Source organism: Epithele typhae (genome assembly GCF_022376455.1).
Source record: "Epithele typhae strain CBS 203.58 chromosome Unknown BXZ73scaffold_64, whole genome shotgun sequence".
Taxonomy (NCBI): domain Eukaryota; kingdom Fungi; phylum Basidiomycota; class Agaricomycetes; order Polyporales; family Epitheliaceae; genus Epithele; species Epithele typhae.
The window spans coordinates 166,093-183,685 of NW_025954255.1; the positions used below are offsets into that span (position 1 = coordinate 166,093).

Sequence of the window (17,593 nt, forward strand, 5' to 3'; positions counted from 1 at the left end):
GGTTGAAGGGGCCATATATACACCGTAAGCTGTAAGAGGAATCCATAGGGTGAGGAGTGTTGGACGAGAGGTCTAAAGCGCGACAGCAGGGGGGAGAACGCAGTCGAAACGCCCTGGCTATGCGCGCAAGTCGTCGTCGAAGTCGGCGAACGCATCGTCCCCTATCCGTCTCGACTTCGCATACCGGCCTGCGGGCGCCTCAGAGTCGTCTTCGTCGGGGGGGTGTGCGTCCTGCTCGGGCGCGTCCTTCTCCAACGCGAGGAGGCCTGCGGGCGGCATGATAATGGATTCGCCGTGGTAGGTAAATCCGCGGAAGTTCTCCTGGACACTGTTGGTGAGCGGTGGGGCGTCCGCCTTCGCCTTCTTCGGTTTCACGATGTCGATTCCTTGAGTTTGAGTTGGTGATGGTAACGCGGGTGTGGGGAGGGGGCTGGTGGTCGATTTTGGCTGGTCACTACCTAGCGGACCGTTGGGCATGTGTGAGGGGGTGGTGACACTAGCGGAGATGGCGACCCAGTCGGCAGAGGGGTCTTCCTCGTCAAGGTCAACGTCTTGGATACCAACTTCGCGCATATCGGCAGAAGTGAACTCGGGGTCGAAGTTGGCGACTGACTCGTCCGATTCAACCACGGGTTTGAACGGCGGTGTGACCTGCTTCTTCGAGAGCGCCTCCCAATCAATCACCTTGAAGAACGCGTGTTCTTTCAGTTCCGCAGCGTCCCGGTGTGAGCCTAGGCGATGTTTCGGATTGCGGTTGAGGAGCTATTGTTGGGGCGCGATGAGAACGAACATCCATCCTAAAGCAGAGCACAGTAACGCACTCCTTTCACGAACTGCTTCCCGTCCTCATTAATAACGCCTTTAGGGAACTTGATCTTGCCGAAGCAGATGTTCTTGTACATTTGCTGGGTGTCTTCGGCGTAAAACGGACTCCACCCACAGCACATCTCGAACAGGAGGACACCAAGACTCCAAAAGTCGACAAGCTTCGAGTATCCATGTTCGTCGAGGAGGACTTCAGGGGCGAGGTACTCCGTAGTACCACAAAAGGTGTTCGTGAGCTCATCTGATCGGAGGTCGGGCTTAGAGAGACCGAAATCGCATAGTGCGACGTGACCGGTCGCGTCCAGAAGAATGTTCTCGGGTTTGAGATCACTGAGCGCATAGATAAGCTATCCGTTGAAGAAGCTGTGCGAAGGGCAGACTGACCGATAAACGATGTCATACTTGTGTAAGTGTTCAAGCGCCAGAATAAGTTCTGCGACGTAAAATCGCGCGCGCTCTTCGGAGAATCGCGTTTCCTTCTGGAGATGCCAGAAAAGCTCTCCGCCGCTCTTGAAGTCAGTGACGAGATAGAGATCCGTCTCCGTCTGGAACGAGAACTTGAGACCGACGAGGAAGGGGCATTCGAGGGAGCGCTGCAGGATCTTGCGCTCGCCTATGGTGTGTGCGACCTCTTTCTTCTCAATAATCTCGCGCTTGGAAAGCACCTTCATGGCGTATATGCGCTTGGTGTCGCGCTTGCGGACCTGGAAGACGCGACCGAAGGTGCCGCGGCCGATGAGCTTGAGGAACTCGAAATCACGGGGTGTGAGCGCGCGACGGGACTGGTGACGTAGTGGCGGGCGGTGGAGGCGACACGGGGCGGGAAACGTGGGAAGTGTGGGGAACGGATGATCGGGCGAGGGGAGAGGTTGCCGGTGGCAGAGGAAAGGCAATCGACGCGTGGTGAGTGAGCGCGACGCGGAAACGTGCAGGTCAGGTGCCCACCTGGTTCGCTTCAAACGTAATTTGCACCCTCATCTCCCCACTAACCGTCTCATTTTCGTACGGCTCCAACCTGCACGCAGCGTCGCGTGTCCGAGGGAGGGTCGTGACCAAAGCCGCAGTTCGAGTCGTCGGGCGGGGCAAGGTTTTGGCGGGTGGCGATCAGACGTGGATTCCGCAACATGGAGCGTGCCGGAGCACTCACTTATACCACTGGTCGACGGTATGTTCATGGACGAGTGCGGGCTTGATCTGAACAGTCCCCAAGAAGGCGTGCTCGAACAGGGAGCGGTCATAGACGCATAGAGTGACCACGGACTGCTCCGAGGTGACGTCGCTAAACAATGCGTACACTGAGGACCCACGAGACGCGCGCGGCGATGTGAAAGGGATTACTCACAAGGACACCTCATGTTTCCACACCGGATTGTGCGCGGAAATGCGCGCCCCAAACACCCCTGCCGGCTGCGATTTGCCTGAGCCCACCGACGAGGAAGGCGTAGGTTCTGCGCTACTCCGAGTGCTCGCTCCGCCGCTGTTTCTTCCGTTCGCCCTGTTGTTGATCGCTCCTAGTGTTTGGACGGCCTGGGATGACGAGGTGCGGGACAGTGTGCTGATGGCAATGCCCTTGACTTCCTTGTCGGTCTCTTCCGTCGGGTCGCGACTGACGAACTCGTTCTGTTCGAACTGGACGACGACGTACGGACGAGCTATCGACGAGCGGACGTTGATACCGCGAGCCTGGATGAGTTTGACGTGAATCTGGCCTCTAGATGGGACGGATGAGTGTATCGATGCAGAGGAGCTGTTGGCGAGGCTAGTGGCTGGGGTAGTGCCGTTTGTCTTGGATGCTGATGAGCCGGAGGAAGAGGAGGAGCCCGCGGAGCCAGGGCCCTTCCCATTCTGACGCTTAGGAGTGGGTGGTTGTTGCATGTTGAAGACGGGGGCATGAAGAGAGAGGCCGGTTGTTGGCAGAGCGGAAGGAAGAGGTGTCGCAGAGGGCGTCAAGGGACCTAATTGGGACGGAGGCTCGGGGCCATTGACGGCGGGCTGGGCTGGGCCTCCAAAGATAGAGGGCGAGAGGAGATGCTGGGGAGTGCTGAGCAGCTGGTGGTGATAAGGCGGCAGCGGTTGGGACGTAGGCTGTTGTTGGTGCTGCCCAGCAGCATTGGCCATGAGATCAGGTACATCGAAAGGATTCTTGCGCTCCTGGCCATTGGGCCCCGCCCTAGGGGTAAGGTCGGCAGGATTGGATGGCCAGAACTTTAGCATGATCGGCGAGAGGTCGCAAGTGAGAGAGGGGGGAGGACGATCTTAAGAGCGGATGAGCGCAGGCTAGATATGGAGGCGTTTGGGACGGGTCGTCATATGCTCCCTATATTCATCACCTATCTGCTCGATATATCCACCCCGCTCCACCCCCAGACCGGGCGTGTGTCCGCCTGGGTGCGAGCCCCTCACACGTCCGAGACGGACATGGCCGACGACCAGCGCCCTAGCTCCCCTTCGCCGCCAGGCTCTCCGCCGGCCCCGCCCCCGCTTCCACACCCGCGCCGGGTTCTACCTCCTCCCTGTGTCTCTCCAGTTGCTCTTCCAGGCGGCCCTTGCTCCACCGCAGCCCGCTCAGCATTCCCCCGATCACCACCCCAAGAAGTACGGTCCGCCGGAAGGTGGCCGCAGGAAGCCGGTCTGGGTTCGCGAAGGCCGTCAGCACCGAGGACAGCAAACGGACTGCAGACGACCACGACCACGCTACTCACACATGACACCGAACAGGGTCGCGGTCCCCAGGCCTGCGACGGCCTCCTGCGCGTCGTCCACCCCCAGCCGGGCGCAGCCTTCCTCAATGCCGACCCATGTCGCAGCCGTCAGCCCCAGCCGGGCAGCCTCCGCACCAGCCCCTTTGAGTCCGCCGAGGGCGACGCGGTAGTTCTTGGACTTGTTGTAGAGGTACCAGCCGCGCACGGTCCGCGGCGCGCGGTGCGCGTTTTCGGCGAGGAATCTGAGGGAGGCCGTCCGGGAGCCGCGAAAGAGGCCGATGGTGATGCCGGTGAGGACCGCAGCCCCAGGGAGGACGAGGAAGCGTTGGGGGATGTTTATGCGGATGGTCGGTTGCTCATCGTCGTACTCAGCAGAGGACATGGCTTACTGCCACCGCACGCGCCGCGCCCCTTCCCTCTCTGATGACCTCACCGCCCGCCTATGGCAGTTTCCCCTTCCGGCAGTGCCTGTACCTCTGCGCCTGAACTTTCGTGTACACATCCAGCATTCACATAGCCATCCACAGAACTGCATTCATCTAGCTTCTCCACCGTTTCCTGGACCGCCGAAGTATTGGCCCCGTCGGGGAGAGCACGGAGCCGTCGATCTCCAAGCACGTCCCCTCAGCACTGCGCGACATGTGGATATGGAACATCGACATTCGGTGGGATGCAAACATAAAGTTCGGTTGAAAGTTCCTTGCCCAGTGCTACAGCGGTATGTTCGCGCCGTATACTGTATCGCAACCGAAAGCCACTGTGTAGGCACTCGACGAACGCAGATCACTTACTCTAACAGCTAGCCAGCTACCCGTCCTCCCCTCTAGACAAAGAACCCGGAAGCTCGGAGACCACAAAGAGCACAAGTGGCATTAATTGAGCTGACCTAAGAAGTGAGACAAACGGTGATGGGGCTAGTCCTGGGTAGCCGGAACCCGAGGCCCGAGATGGCGTGGTTGTGGATAGTTTGGCCGTGTGTTCGTCTGCTTGCGAGGAGCAAATTTGTTTTCTCTCGTTTTCGAGCATTTGGACGTTGCTTGAGGTTGTTTGAACCGTGGCTGAGGTGCACAAACAATGCCTCCAGCTTCCTCCCGCCATCGTCTCCCGCCGCCATGCTCGCACCCCCCGCCGTCCCCGCCGACAATGTCGAAGCGATGGTTCGCAGGGCGCCCTCCGTCCGACTTGGCTCGTGCGCCACTGGGAAGCCGCTGACATAAGCGTGTTGTACTCGCCTCGCTCTCGTCCTTCTGTCACCACCATTGCGACCATTACCCTTGCTCCCCTACTGCTTGCTACATCCTACGGCCTCGACACGTATAGCTACCAGGCGACATGGCTCAACCACCTATGGGTGTGATACCCCAGGACATGCTCCATAACCCGGCCCAGTCGACACCACAACCGGTCAACTACTACTCCGACGTGAGCACAACCAACGACTTGACGGGCGGCCTACCCATCAACTTGGACTCATTGCGAGATGGGCCCCCTGGGAGCAAACCGTTTTACCCCTACTCGACTCTGATCAGGTATGCCTTGGCTCAATTCTGCAAGCGATGAGACCCATGGCTCAATGGCGCGTTCGATGGCTCAGGTATGCCATCAAGGGCTCACCGAATCAGAAGCTACTGCTAGAAGACATCTACTACGCGATTGAGAGTCGGGTGCGTAATGTTGACGTGTCCACGCGTGGGATGTGGCTCAAGTCGCGCTCCAGTTTCCCTACTTCAGGACCGCCCCTCCTGGATGGAAAGTGAGTACTTGCACCGCTCTTTACTGACTCTACGAGCAGATGTTTACGCGTGTGGTGCGTAGAATTCCGTCCGGCACAACCTATCCCTCAACCCCTGCTTCGAGAAGTCCCCCGTCCTCTCACGGACCGCGGCAAAGGTTCATATTGGACCGTCAACGACCAGGTGGATCCTCGGACTGGAGTGCACAGGATACGCAAAAAGAAGGGCAAGAACGGAAGCAAAAGTTCGCCTCCCCTCGAAGCACAAGACATCGACTACCATCCCGACGCGGACCAGTCACCAGCATTCGACCCGAACGGGTCCTTCGTGCCCCCGCCACAGATGGCCGCAGACGCGTCCGGAGCAAATCGGCAAGCACAACCGCCCTTCGCGCCCCCGTATCCATCGTACGTCCTTCACACTTTCGGCACAATTCTGCAGAGGCTTCATGTCCGCTCGCACAGCTTCGACCCCACATTCCCGCCAATGATGCCCCCATTATTTCGACCGGACGAGCAGTTCGAGCTCGACGAGCACGGCCAGGTCAACTGGCAGCTGCAGTGGCGGAAGGAGCTCACACAGCTTCACCAGGCGACGGAGGAGCAGGAAAAGGCAGGCGCCGAGCAGGAGTGGTTCCGTATCATGCTCATTCGTCTGCGGAGTGCGATGCTCACGCCTGGCGACCCCATCCCGCCACCGATGCCCGGCCAACCGCCAAACCCGGGCGAGGTGCAAGTGCCGATGCAGGAGCAGGCGTGAGTGGGCTAGGCGAGGGTGTAGATTTGTCTGGGATGCATTGGAGGTCCGTGTGCTGGCTTAGCGCGGGCTGCTTGGGGTCTCTCGCCGGTCGTGGTCTGCTGCGAGGTTGAGGATCGTCACATTGGACCTTCGTCTACTGTAGTGATATGCATCTCCTGTGGTAATGTGTGGATTAGATTCCTTGTAATCGAATGCACCAGTCATTCTTTTGCTGTATCTTGGCGACGCTGAGCTCAACGTGGAACGGCATGTGGCCACAATCGAGTCGTAAAGGACGAGTGTCGACATGTTTTCGCCATGAACTTGGTGTCAAACGGGCGCTCACAGTGCGGGCCGTGCCGCCACCCGAGGCCGACGGTTGTCTGCTCTCTTCCACGACCCTTCCGCCGATGACATCTCAGGACCTCGCGCGCAACCCTCCGCCATGACATCCCAGGCATACGAAGTCGCGCTCTTTGCGGACTTCTTCGCGCAGGACCTCCCAGGTCCGCCCCTCGACCGTCCTCTCTCTCAAGACACTCTTGCCCTGACTCCTCTTGTCAGCCATCCTGAACCGATTCACCCTGCACAGCGAGTCCGCGCACCGGATGCACGCACGCGAGGTCGTGTTCGAACCCTTCGACGCGCAAAACCAGCGCGACGCGGGCACGGAGCCCGTGCTGCTCCGCGCGCGGCGCGAACTTCTGGACCCCGATTCCCAGTGGTGAGTGCCCCCTCCGTCCGCTGCGCGCGCCGCCGCTTTGCGAAGCACCTCTGAGCGGGAAGCGCCTCTCAGGGTGCTGTACTCGTACTTGAAGCCCGAGTCGGTGCGCGTGCACCCAGAAGCGACCGTGCGGCCGTGGGCGACATGCCAGATCGCGGGGGACGCCCTCACGTTTGCGTCGGCGTTGGGATACATGCAAGTCCGCTCCATATCTGCGCAGTACGTTTCCTCACGCGGAGGGCCTGCAGCCGGCGGTCCCAGATCTACAAAAGAGGATATGTGTTCCGCCGCGGTAGTTTGGTGATCCAGATGTTCCAACAAGAGCATGTGAGCCGTCGACGCGGCGTCTCGGGCGGTGTCTTTCTGACGAGGGATCTCGTGCAGGCGGATCCGAAGACGGGGAAGCCGATGCCCGCGCATGTGGATACGCTTTGGGAGGTTGAAGTGAAGACGGCGGCACCGGTGCGCAACACGCAGCAAACACCGCTGAGCCGGTCTTTGGACGCGGTCCTCGAAGTTCAGCTGCTGATGAAAGGTCTTCTTGATTTGAGGCGACAAGATGTATAGAATGGTGTTCATAGCATCTTCCCAGCGGCGCAAGCTGCCGTCTGTAACATCCTTAAGCCTCTGCTCCAATCACCATTCCCGATGACAAATGTGGACTGGGCACAGGCTGTGATGTCGGTGAGTGTTCGTCGAATTAAACATTGCGGGGGCAGACGCGGCGTGTGGTGCAACATGTGCCCTGCCCATCGCGTCTGTCTGGAATCCTCGAAGCCAGTCTCCGACGGCGAGGACATGACGCGGGTCTTGAAAGTTCCCAGCGGATATGCACCCATGTTTCTCGGCTGTGATGCTGCCGAACCTGCTAGAGCCAGCACCGTGTTTGATGACCGGCCTCGTTGTGGACATGATCACAAGGGCTATCGCGATCCATGGCCAAAAGTCGCACCAAACGAGCCTGGGGCTGCACGCGAACTGGCCCCTTGGTGTTTTCTCCGTCGTCGAGTGTCTGATGACGGAGACGTGGTCGCTCTACCTCGTTTCCGTCGCTGACCAGTCCCATGGGAGGATGGAGAAAGGGCAGTGACCGCTGCCATACCCAGTTGTGTCCTCCGTCCTGGTCTCTGGACCTGATGGACCCGGGCCCATCTGCCCAACAGTCCTCTAACCCGCCTTCGTCTGGGCCTTCATCCGCTCGTGGCCCGCCTCCAACCTCCTGAACCAAGGCCCACAGCCGCTCTACTTCCAGCTCATCCCCTGTCTACCAACCACGCCTCAACTGCACCTGGACCCCTCCAGGGACCGTACTGAAAACGTCCTAAGGTGAAAGATGATGACGGCGTTGAGCATATCGTTGTGGATCACGTCTCCCTTCCTTCCTCTCGTCCTCCACCTGGATTCCCGTCTTTCTTGATCTCTTCCGCATGGTTCGAGTCATTGCCTCTTCCGTATACGTCAAGTCTCCTGCCTTGACCCTTAAAATCCCGAACTTGATGTACCAATAGCTCACCACATTGAATGCATGAGAATACAATACAGTTGTCGCTCATACCCCGTTGATGCCCTCGTCGTCTGACTCTCCCCAGTCGACCTGCTCCTCATCGGCGCCATCGAATCCCAACACGCCGTCTCTCCCAGGATCCCGGAGTGCACCGGCCTCGCGGAGCTTCTTCAGCATCTCAGCGAGCTCCTCAGCGCCGCCTGCTCCCTCGTCGTCCGTCTCCCCGTCCGCATCTTCATCGCCCCATTCGTCCGTACCAGCAACAGCCGTCGCCTCGTCCTCGTCCTCATCGCTCTCCGCACCATATCCTCCCAACAGCCCCAGCGCCCCCTGTTCATCCTTTTCTCCTCCACCTCCACCTCCACTCCCGCCTTCCTCATCCCGGCCTTCGTCGCTGCCGTACCCGCCCAAGAGCCCCCCAATCGCCTTCCGCGCCGCGCCGGGGTCGAGCTTGCGCCGCTTCGCGCGGCGCTCCGGCGACCCCCCGACAGCCGCGACCGCCCCGCGCTCGTCGACGAGCGCGCCCGCGAACGCGTCCGGGTCCCACACCTCGACGGTCGGGAACTCCACAAAGTGCTTGCCCCTGAGTGCGGCGCCGAGCGGCGCGGCGGGGTCGAGTCGGTGGTGCGCGCGGCGGAGGAGCCCCATGGATCCGAACGCGGGCGCAGGCGCGGACGCGTGCAGCGCGGCGAGCGGGTCGAGCGCGGTCGCGATCGCGCAGAGCGGCGGGACGAAGGCGTCGGGGGCGTCCGGGTCGGGGAAGACGAGGGCGTGCGCCCAGGCGGGGACGCCGCCGGCCTTGTCTTTGTGCTTGGACTTGGACTGGGCGCGCTCGGCGAGGGGCGCGCGGACGGCGTCGAGCAGGGGCGTGTCGAGCGCGGTGCGGTGCGCGAGGAGCGTGTACGGCGGTGGGGGCGGCGCGAGGCCGTCGCGGGGCGGGTGGAACTGGAGCTCGAGCGTGAGGAGCGCGGTGTTGGTCCTGGAGCGCGCGGGCAGGCGCGCGAGATGAGCACGGGGGCGGACGGAAGAGGACGGGGGGCGCGCACGCACTTGTGGTCCCAGGTGGACTGGTTGAGCATGCGGCGCTCCATGCCGTTCGCGAGGAACTCGACGTCGATGTCCCGCGCGTCGAGCTGCATCTTGAGGATGTCCCGCTTCGACGTGCCCTTCTGGGCGCCGCCGCCGAATCCGAACCCGCCCCCACCTCGGCCCCTGCCTCTGCCCCGTCCCCGTCCGCGCGCCCCGCCTCTCGCATTCGACGATGCGGCCGAGGCGTACCCGCCCTGGGCGATCTCCCGCCCCCAATCCCCGACCTTGCGGCCCATCTCCTCGAGAAAGGTGTAGTCGTTCATGAGGGTCATGTACCCGTACTCGTTCATCGGCACGTACGCCGCCTTGTCGCGCTCGCCGGAGCATCCCACCCCGCGCGTCTTGTGTGCCGTCGAGCATTGCAGGGAGCAGGTTCGCAACTTGCAGCGCGGACAGGTGTATTTGGCGATGCTGGCGACGCAGACGGCGCATTGAGCGGCGGCCGCCTCGCGCTGCAGTGCGGCAGTTGAGCTTTCTGCATGTGGGACGTCTAGAACTGTTCCACTTGCGTCCATGAGGAGAAACAAGCAGATACGGGGGCTCTTAAAGGGCAGATGTGGATGTGGAAACTGAGGCAAGCGATGGAGGTGGAGGCAGAGGACGAGCTGAAGGCAGGGCACCTGTCCACGGTGGAAATTCGTGAAGCGCGGCTCGGCCGGCCGGCCCGGGAAGCTCCTGGCCAGATTTCGAGACTGCCCAATTGATATGTTGCACACAAAGCCACAACACGTCTGTTATATACAACCACACATTCTGGATGTGCATGGACTACATGGATACAGCGGAAGCTACACATCTATTAAATGCATCATGGCCATCACGGGTGGGTATCGAATTCAAATGTCATCCATCCCGAAGTCAATCTCCACCTTCTCACCAGGCTTGAACGCCGGTAGCCCTAAACGATCACAAAAATACGTGAGCGACCATAGAACACAACGAAAAAGGAGGAGAACGGAGCGGACCTCTGTAAGGGCAGCTCGAGCACCGGAACGCGTCCCCGAGGTAGCAATTCCCGCAGCTGCTCGTCGCCTTCGGGGCGGCCTCGGCCGCAGCGACCATCCGGGCCTTCTCGCTCTGCGAGACCTCGATCGCCTTCCCGTCAACTTCGCCGTCGAGCATGACGACGTTGCTACGCGCGAGCTCCTCCGCCTCGAGCTCGGCGAGGCCGCACGAGCAGTTCTTGCACGCCTTCTTCCGCCGCGGGGCGCCGCGCACCGCAGGCTCGCACGCCGCCGGCCGCGCGCGGTCCGCGGCGGTGAGCAGGCTCTCGGCGTCGATCGATGGCGTTGAAGGCGCGGTCACCGTCCAGAGGGCCTTCTTGGACGCCTGCCGGTCCGGGTCCGCCTTCCGGCGCAGGGCGAGGGGCGCTTTGAGGGAGAGGGAGGTGCCGGCGGAGTGCGCGGGCTTTTGGGCGGAGAGGGAGCCGTCTTCGTTGACCTTGAGCACGGTGAAGCCCGCGAGTGTGAGGTCGGACGGCAGGGTAGGGAGGGAGGAGGAGAGGTTGAGCAGGTGGAGGGTGCCCAGGGGCTGCAGGCCAGAAAGCAGTTGCTTGAGAAGCTCGGGGATGCGGGGTGCAAGGGCTTCGTACTCGGCAGGAGAGAGGGTGATGTGAACGGAGGCGAAGGAAGACTCGGGGAGGGTGGTGGCTAGCATGCGTTAAGTCCGGGGCTTCCGCCTCGGGAAAATCTGATACATACCTCCGTCAAGAAGCCTGTCTACCATATGGCGCTCGACCTCGCGGGATTGTTCCAAAGACGTAACCAAAGACTGATAACTACCGTCCTGAGCAGCGGCCGGGGAGCCTATGGCGAGGACGGGACCGCTGGTGGGGGCTGCAGGGGATTGCTTCTCGGGCATGGAGACGGAGGGGGCGGTGGGAGAGTAGACGGCGGAGGGAGCCATGGTAGCGGGCGGGAAAGGACGGGAGGTCGTCTGAGCACGACGATGAGCAGATGGGGGTTCAAGTAGAGCGAGCAGGCAGGGCTTAGATGAGGCCGATGGGAGGTGGTTTCTGACTAACTCGCCAGGCGCCCCTGCCCCCAGTCATTTGCCCATCTTGTCACAATCGCTCGTCATGCTTTCAACTTTCATCCCGCCTTCCGTCCGGTCCGCATTCACCCGGCGTCTCCGCCCAACCTCCTCGTCCTCATTCGCGCTCTCTCGTACCCGACTGATAGTCTTTTAGACTGCGCAACAACCAGATTCTGCATCGCTGCGACGAGCGAGCTGTGCGCGGGATCTACGGGCGCTACGTCTACAGCTTCCAGACCGAGTCTTTGCCGTACCCCAACTCCCCAAGCACCCCACCGACCTCCCCCTGTGAGAAATTCCGTCCATACGGTCCTGCTATAGCCGCCACCATCCTGTGAGCCGACAGACAGTCGTACCATCAGCCACCGTCGACCGTGGCTGGACTCGGAAAGCACATACCGGTCGGGCCCACACACCAGGAACATCACCTTCTTCCCCGTCCCGACCGGGCCTTTGCCAGGGCCGCCGAAGAAGCTCGACCACCAGCTGTTGGACGCTGAACCCATCGCTTTCCCCACGTCTCCTCTTCCGATCCGTCCTACATGCAGCTCGGACGAGGAGACAGTGGAGTGGGAAGGACCCTCACGGGCGTCGACGTGGAATGAGAGCTTCAGACGTTCTGGGTGGGCCTGGGAGTACGCCATTAACGGCCGAGTTATTTCGGGAGGCGGCAATTCGTTCGGCGTGCGAGAGGAGTGCAGTAATGTGAACCGTGTTTTCGGCCGTGGGCTCTTCGACGGCCGGCTCAGTAACTCCTTGTGAAGAAGCTGGAAGAATGGTGTAATCCCAGTCCCTCCCGAAATCTAGAGACCGATGAACAAACACACGCAAGCAGGAAGGACGAAGAGACTCACCATGACCACCTCGTCCCACTCGCCCTCCTCCCATGGCCAGGTCTTAAGCGGTCCGCGGATCTCTATTTGATTGCCTGGTCTCTTGGAGTGCAACCAACGGCCGACCTCTCCCTTGTCGTACTTCTTGACCCAAAGCTTGATGCGGCCTTCCGCGTCTATGCCCTCCAGCGGTGTAAAAGCACGTTCTACTTGAATATCGTCATCCTTGACATATATTGACCAGATCGGGCCGAATGCAGAGCCGTCCGTGGATGGGATGGAATTTGGAGGGATGGCAAGAGTGATCAGACGCGTGTTTGGGTCTTGGCAGAGCTCTGTGGCAGCGACGGTGACCGGCGTGAAGTGGCTTGGTGACAAGAGCGCACGCGTCTTGGTGGGTGCTGCGCGGGACTCGTCTGGCCAGAGGAGGTAGGATCCGGCGAATGCACCGAAGCCGAGAGCGACAAGGAGAGCAGTAGAGCCGAATCTGGATGCAGCCTCGGTCGGAGACTCTGCAGGGGTGGACAGTCTCCTGAGTGGGCCGAGGCGGGGCGGGCGGCGGGAGAGGGCCGGACGGGGGAGGAGGCGGGATGACGGGCGCAAGAGAGCAGCCATGGCAGTGACGTCGGCGCACCCGATGCGGCAGGAGCAGAGCCGTCAAACAATCACAAGCATCCGCGCTCACGTGCGCGACGAGGGCGGAGGCGAGGCTGGGATCATGCGCCCCTTGTCCTTCGCCTCCGTCTTCCCCGCCCTCTGCTGCGCAGATCTTTATCCACACACTACTCACGCACACCGAGGACTATCATGGAACACCCTCGCGACGCTCGTTTTGTCCCAGGCTCTAGCCACACTGCTCACTCTCACAACAACCTACTCGACTTCCGCTCCTTGCCGCCTTTCCAGCCATCCCAGTTCCCCCGGACCCACTTCAACTACACCGTTACTGCCCAACAACTCATGGCTAATTCAAGTTTCCCCCCTTTAGAACTCTGTCTCCCCTTGCTCGCGCCTTCACCTCTGGGTTTCGCCCCTGACCTCCAGTCAAGCGCTCCCACCTCGCGTCCTTCGCTGCCTTCCTGGTTTCATCCAGCACAAGATGTCCACCTCTCTTCAGGCGACCGTGGCATGGCACTTGATTTCGCGCGATCTGGCACCGGCCTTCTCCCCGTCTCCCTGCCTTTCCCTGTTCTAGCCCCATTTCCGCCCCCAGCCACCAGGTTCCCTACTCTATGCGCACCTGTTCCGTCTACCGTCTTGTCGGACAACTCGCACTTTACGGATCAAAGTCAAGAAAGGCCGTCGTTAACCGCTTGCTCTTCAGCGGAGTCAATCGAGAACGCTCTCAAACTCGAAGACATCTTCGACTTCGATCCTCCTAGTCTCGTTGCCGAGCCTCCTTTTGCGCCTCTGCTCACAGCGCCAGAGGCTCCTCACTCACTCTTGGACCCTAGCATCTCCGATCGGATGTTCGATCCTCCCTACTCTGCGTGGTCTTTTAACGCGATGGGTCAGTCTTGGAGCCCGTCATCTATCACGCCCCCTCTGTCCTTCGGCGGGTGTTCCATGAACAGCGACAACAGCCCTTCCTTGGCTCTGCGGACTTCGATGAACGACTACCTACGCATGTCTCTCACGCCCCCGTTGGTGCCAAAGGCAGAATTAGTCACCCCTCCGGTATCTCCTTTCTTGGGCCTCTACGCGGACGTCAACATGCACCTTAGTAATCTAGAAGACGATATCCCGCAGCCCTGTCTGGACCCATCGGAGATCATGTCAGACAGCTTAAGCATGTACTGTCATCCGCTCTCGCCTGCTCTCATGGAGGTCGACGAAGAGGAGCCTATGGATGACCGTTGGCTTTCTCCCGCCCCGGTACTTGTCGAACCCACTGGTCAAGCTCCACTTCTGTTGCGGGAAGCTTCCATCTTGTATGCGTCTGTCGAGGAGCATCCTGACAGCCGCCCGGATGCAGCCGCTGAAGTCACCTTCCCGGAGGACGCCATCAATGCCATCGTCGCGATTCTGAAGTCATCTGCGGTCAAAATAGAGCCTGAGATGCCCGCCAGGCTTCTCGCCGATCTGCCTGCCACATGGTCTTATATCAAACCCGAAGAAATCGTCGCGTTTGTACCTGCTCCAGAGCCCATGGCGCCTGTACCTACATGGAATCCTCCCACATGGACTCCGGTCGAGCCCCAAGAGCCCATCGTTCCTGTGCCTCCCTCTTCGCCTCAGCTCATGTATCCTGAGACCCCGGAGCCGTCACCCCTCGCCGTCATGCAGCCTCTCGCCTATGGTTCCCATTCACCCGCCTCGCATGCATCATTCGAGACTGAAAATAGGATGCCTCTCAAGATCATTCATGCCCCTCAAGCCCGAGTCGCTCCTTTTACGTCATACACCCCCTTCAACTTCCCTCCCGAGAACGTATACACCTTCACATCGCCGTCGAACCCGCAGTCAATCCCAGAGGAAGATCCCGAACCCGAACTGACGCCCCAGCCCTCGCTCCCGCTCGCGCCTCAGCCTCCGCCTCCACCTCCTGCGGAGCCCTCAAGCCCGGTGCTGAACGCGCACGTGGGGGTGTCGATCGGGGACCTCCGTCGGCGCGCGACCGACTTCCGGCTCCGGAACCAGGGCAAAGACCTGGACAAGACGTTCCTGCAGTGCTTCGCCGGGCGGCTGAGCGCACGCGGGGAGCTCCTCGAGGACTACCGGTGCTACGTCACCGGCTGCGGCCAGCGCAACAAGCGGCGGGACCACATCCTCGTCCACGTCGGCTCGCACGTCGAGCACCGGCCGTGGGCGTGCAGCCATTGGTGTGTGCCTTTTGCTCCTGCTTCTTGTTGCAGGCGGTGGGCTGACGTATCGGGCAGCGGGATGAAGTTCCTGCGGAAGAACGAGTGCAAGCGGCACGAGTCGAGCCACGGGGGGCGCAAGCCGTTTGCGTGCCCGCTGTGCACGCCGTTCGGGGACCGGAGCTTCGTCCGCCAGGACCTGCTCAAGCGGCACCTCCGCGTGTCGCACGGGGTGAACGAGGTGGGCTCGAGAAAGAGGGGGTCGGCGAAGAAGGAGGCACTCGAGGCGTGGCCTTGACATATACAGAGACCGTACGTTCGGGGTCCGTGTTTGCTGTATTATTACCGGAGCCTTGGACAGCGACGATGAGGATTGGCAACAGCACTATCCCTTGTATAGATCATCTTCTCCCCAGTCCCTACGTGCACTGTGTGAGCCTGATGGACAGAAGGAAGAAAGCATGGTCGACACGAGATTGCTGAGTATTGGCTCTCCAGGGATGCAACCTGCATGCACCATTGGTCCGTCTGGATCAAAAGCATGATGCGAATCTCATCGATGATGCCTAAGTACTAAGTACTGCTGGGTGGGTTTATGTAGTCGCTGTAGAGTAAAGTAACGCCACAGCCGTACGATATAGAGGCCGTCGACTCGAGGCGCCCCTCGCTCGGTAGCTCGGCGCTCAGCCGGCGTAACCATCCGACTCCTGCCTCGCCAACTCAGCACGATCGCAAAAACGCCGCCCGCCGCCGCCGCCGCCGCCGCCAGGACGTGGCGAGCGGTGAACGTTTGAACGTGCGAGCAGTGCGCCTGATCTGCGCTCGTCCTGCGAGGCTCTGTACAAGAGGGTACGGCGTCAGCTCCCGTGCGACAGTGCCAGCTGGGGTCCTTGCAGGTGGGGGCGCAGAGTCCGAACGGTGCTGTGCGAGATGGGTGTCGACATCGATGGAGGGCGCGCCGTAGACGTCGTACACGGTGGGCCGTTTCTTGAATGTCGGGGCTCTCAGTGTCGGAGAGTTGGTAGTGGTGATGGTGAGGAGGGCGAAGGACACAGCGTGGAGCACGAGGCGCATGGCGTCTTGGGTGTTAGTGGTAAGAGAGAATGATGGATGCCTGGGGGATCGAGCGCAAGAGGGCGATGGCACGAGACGCTTGAGTGGCCAATATCCCGAAAACCTCTATCTGATTGGAGGCGTCGCAAAGGGCTTCCGGTACGACACCCCAGAAGGATGTGGCATTAGGGCATGGTCAGGGTATCTGAGATATGGAGAGAGAAGTTCGTCTCGACTGTGGCATCGGTCAGCACATGGCAGCTGAAACCCAGAGATCAGGACCCAGGAGGTCAACCCGATATTAATGAATTATACATACTTTCTGTGCGCCGTCCAGGATCTGACATACCTAGTGCAGTCAGTCTGCACAGCAGGGGTCATACTGCATAGCCTATTGCGAACCAATCGATTGCACGATGAGGGGGTACATGTCGGTAGCAGGAGCCGACCGGGTAATACAATGATGGGAATTCACAGATCGTACACAAACCTGTTGGTCTGTCAGACGCGATGCGGGTTGCCAAGTGTAGGAAACACACCTTTCGGGATATATTGTCATCGGGAGTTTAAGAGAGCTCGAGATCGAGATTGACAACAGAGTTGCCCGCACCACCAAAGTTGCCGCTCCAATCTTCCTCCTCCTCGATCTTCTCGACAGCGGGTTGGGACTTCCCGGCTGCACCCTGACCTTCGTGAGAGAAACGGAACATGCTGGGCGGCAGCGATTGCGTCCCTGCTCCGCGACTCGCGCTCCTCTTCAACGGGAGGATCTCGCGCTTCGCTTTCTCCTCCCTGAGCTTGAGAGCCGCGGCGCGAGCGGATGGGCTCATATCTTCGTCGTCGCTCAGATCGACCTCAATGTCGTCATCGGCGCCTCCAAGAGGTTCAACGTCGCTGTCTTCGTCAGCACCGTTGTGAATGCGTTTCGGGCGTTGCTGAGGAGAGGACGGAGCGGAGGCAGGTCCTTTGTTCTTCACAGCCTCGCGTTGGGCGATCATCTCACGCATGGCGTCGTTCGAGGAGATGAAGAAGGGAGTGTTGGTGAAAGGCAGGCGTGTCGTCGCGAACTGTTGTGGGTTCGCAGGGACTGAAACGGTACGCTGGAAGCCCTCCGTGACGCCTGGATGTAGGGAAAGGCATCGGCATTGATCTCCTCGCGCAGTGCGAAGAGAAACAGGGAGCACTCACTCTTGCGAACGCGAGAGCCAACATTGCGGAGACGAGCAAGGGTCTCTTCATCAATTCTGGGAGGTCCTGGTGAACGGCAGTTTCACGTTTCCGGGCACAAGACACGTACTGGGACTGAGTCTGCTCGGGCGCACTAGACACCGCGGCCTGCAAGCCACTTTAAGTATCGACGAGGCCCAGTCAGAACGCGCGCACCGACCATTGTCAAGCTGAGCCACGTGGGGGTGTTGGCTGGGGAGTTGGTGGAAGGAAGAAGGAGGAGGTGAGGGAAGATGCTATAGGTCTGCAGGCAGAACATGTGCGGCAAGCTCTGCGTGACCGCGAAGGTGCCGCACGTGAGCCACTGTGAGGTCACTGGGGCGACGCGCC

At 60.5% G+C, this 17,593-nt stretch overlaps 10 protein-coding genes across 10 annotated transcripts; 3 read left to right on the top strand and 7 right to left on the bottom strand.

The window, feature by feature from the left end:
* Positions 1-117: 117 nt before the first annotated feature.
* Positions 118-2,700, bottom strand: BXZ73DRAFT_53052 (Pkinase-domain-containing protein; the record flags this gene model as incomplete). Its single annotated transcript, XM_048020925.1, has 6 exons — positions 118-762; positions 822-1,155; positions 1,210-1,607; positions 1,771-1,840; positions 1,973-2,104; positions 2,168-2,700. 6 exons carry the CDS (start codon positions 2,698-2,700, stop codon positions 118-120), a joined length of 2,112 nt encoding a protein of 703 aa, XP_047873833.1.
* Positions 2,701-3,262: 562 nt separating this feature from the next.
* BXZ73DRAFT_53066 (uncharacterized protein) lies at positions 3,263-3,909 on the bottom strand (the record flags this gene model as incomplete). Its single annotated transcript, XM_048020929.1, has 2 exons — positions 3,263-3,456; positions 3,528-3,909. The coding sequence occupies 2 exons, from the start codon at positions 3,907-3,909 to the stop codon at positions 3,263-3,265; spliced, it is 576 nt and encodes a 191-aa protein (XP_047873834.1).
* Positions 3,910-4,859: 950 nt separating this feature from the next.
* Positions 4,860-6,019, top strand: BXZ73DRAFT_92285 (uncharacterized protein; the record flags this gene model as incomplete). The annotated part of the gene is made up of 6 exons (XM_048026309.1): positions 4,860-5,056; positions 5,122-5,191; positions 5,245-5,280; positions 5,343-5,393; positions 5,444-5,667; positions 5,725-6,019. The coding sequence occupies 6 exons, from the start codon at positions 4,860-4,862 to the stop codon at positions 6,017-6,019; spliced, it is 873 nt and encodes a 290-aa protein (XP_047873835.1).
* A 424-nt stretch (positions 6,020-6,443) lies between these two features.
* On the top strand, positions 6,444-7,289 carry BXZ73DRAFT_92286 (uncharacterized protein; the record flags this gene model as incomplete). Its single annotated transcript, XM_048026310.1, has 5 exons — positions 6,444-6,504; positions 6,563-6,722; positions 6,795-6,941; positions 6,971-7,049; positions 7,107-7,289. The coding sequence occupies 5 exons, from the start codon at positions 6,444-6,446 to the stop codon at positions 7,287-7,289; spliced, it is 630 nt and encodes a 209-aa protein (XP_047873836.1).
* Positions 7,290-8,271: 982 nt separating this feature from the next.
* On the bottom strand, positions 8,272-9,830 carry BXZ73DRAFT_92287 (uncharacterized protein; the record flags this gene model as incomplete). The annotated part of the gene is made up of 2 exons (XM_048026311.1): positions 8,272-9,205; positions 9,277-9,830. 2 exons carry the CDS (start codon positions 9,828-9,830, stop codon positions 8,272-8,274), a joined length of 1,488 nt encoding a protein of 495 aa, XP_047873837.1.
* A 321-nt stretch (positions 9,831-10,151) lies between these two features.
* On the bottom strand, positions 10,152-11,220 carry BXZ73DRAFT_53144 (cytokine-induced anti-apoptosis inhibitor 1, Fe-S biogenesis-domain-containing protein; the record flags this gene model as incomplete). The annotated part of the gene is made up of 3 exons (XM_048020947.1): positions 10,152-10,213; positions 10,281-10,964; positions 11,016-11,220. The coding sequence occupies 3 exons, from the start codon at positions 11,218-11,220 to the stop codon at positions 10,152-10,154; spliced, it is 951 nt and encodes a 316-aa protein (XP_047873838.1).
* Positions 11,221-11,572: 352 nt separating this feature from the next.
* Positions 11,573-12,797, bottom strand: BXZ73DRAFT_105362 (ferredoxin reductase-like protein; the record flags this gene model as incomplete). Its single annotated transcript, XM_048016220.1, has 3 exons — positions 11,573-11,681; positions 11,749-12,152; positions 12,204-12,797. 3 exons carry the CDS (start codon positions 12,795-12,797, stop codon positions 11,573-11,575), a joined length of 1,107 nt encoding a protein of 368 aa, XP_047873839.1.
* A 1,011-nt stretch (positions 12,798-13,808) lies between these two features.
* Positions 13,809-15,281, top strand: BXZ73DRAFT_53114 (uncharacterized protein; the record flags this gene model as incomplete). Its single annotated transcript, XM_048020941.1, has 4 exons — positions 13,809-14,063; positions 14,133-14,459; positions 14,712-15,004; positions 15,062-15,281. 4 exons carry the CDS (start codon positions 13,809-13,811, stop codon positions 15,279-15,281), a joined length of 1,095 nt encoding a protein of 364 aa, XP_047873840.1.
* A 385-nt stretch (positions 15,282-15,666) lies between these two features.
* On the bottom strand, positions 15,667-16,057 carry BXZ73DRAFT_105364 (uncharacterized protein; the record flags this gene model as incomplete). The annotated part of the gene is made up of 2 exons (XM_048016221.1): positions 15,667-15,690; positions 15,827-16,057. The coding sequence occupies 2 exons, from the start codon at positions 16,055-16,057 to the stop codon at positions 15,667-15,669; spliced, it is 255 nt and encodes an 84-aa protein (XP_047873841.1).
* A 545-nt stretch (positions 16,058-16,602) lies between these two features.
* On the bottom strand, positions 16,603-17,522 carry BXZ73DRAFT_105365 (uncharacterized protein; the record flags this gene model as incomplete). The annotated part of the gene is made up of 4 exons (XM_048016222.1): positions 16,603-17,156; positions 17,225-17,280; positions 17,334-17,371; positions 17,424-17,522. The coding sequence occupies 4 exons, from the start codon at positions 17,520-17,522 to the stop codon at positions 16,603-16,605; spliced, it is 747 nt and encodes a 248-aa protein (XP_047873842.1).
* Between the last annotated feature and the right edge of the window lie 71 nt (positions 17,523-17,593).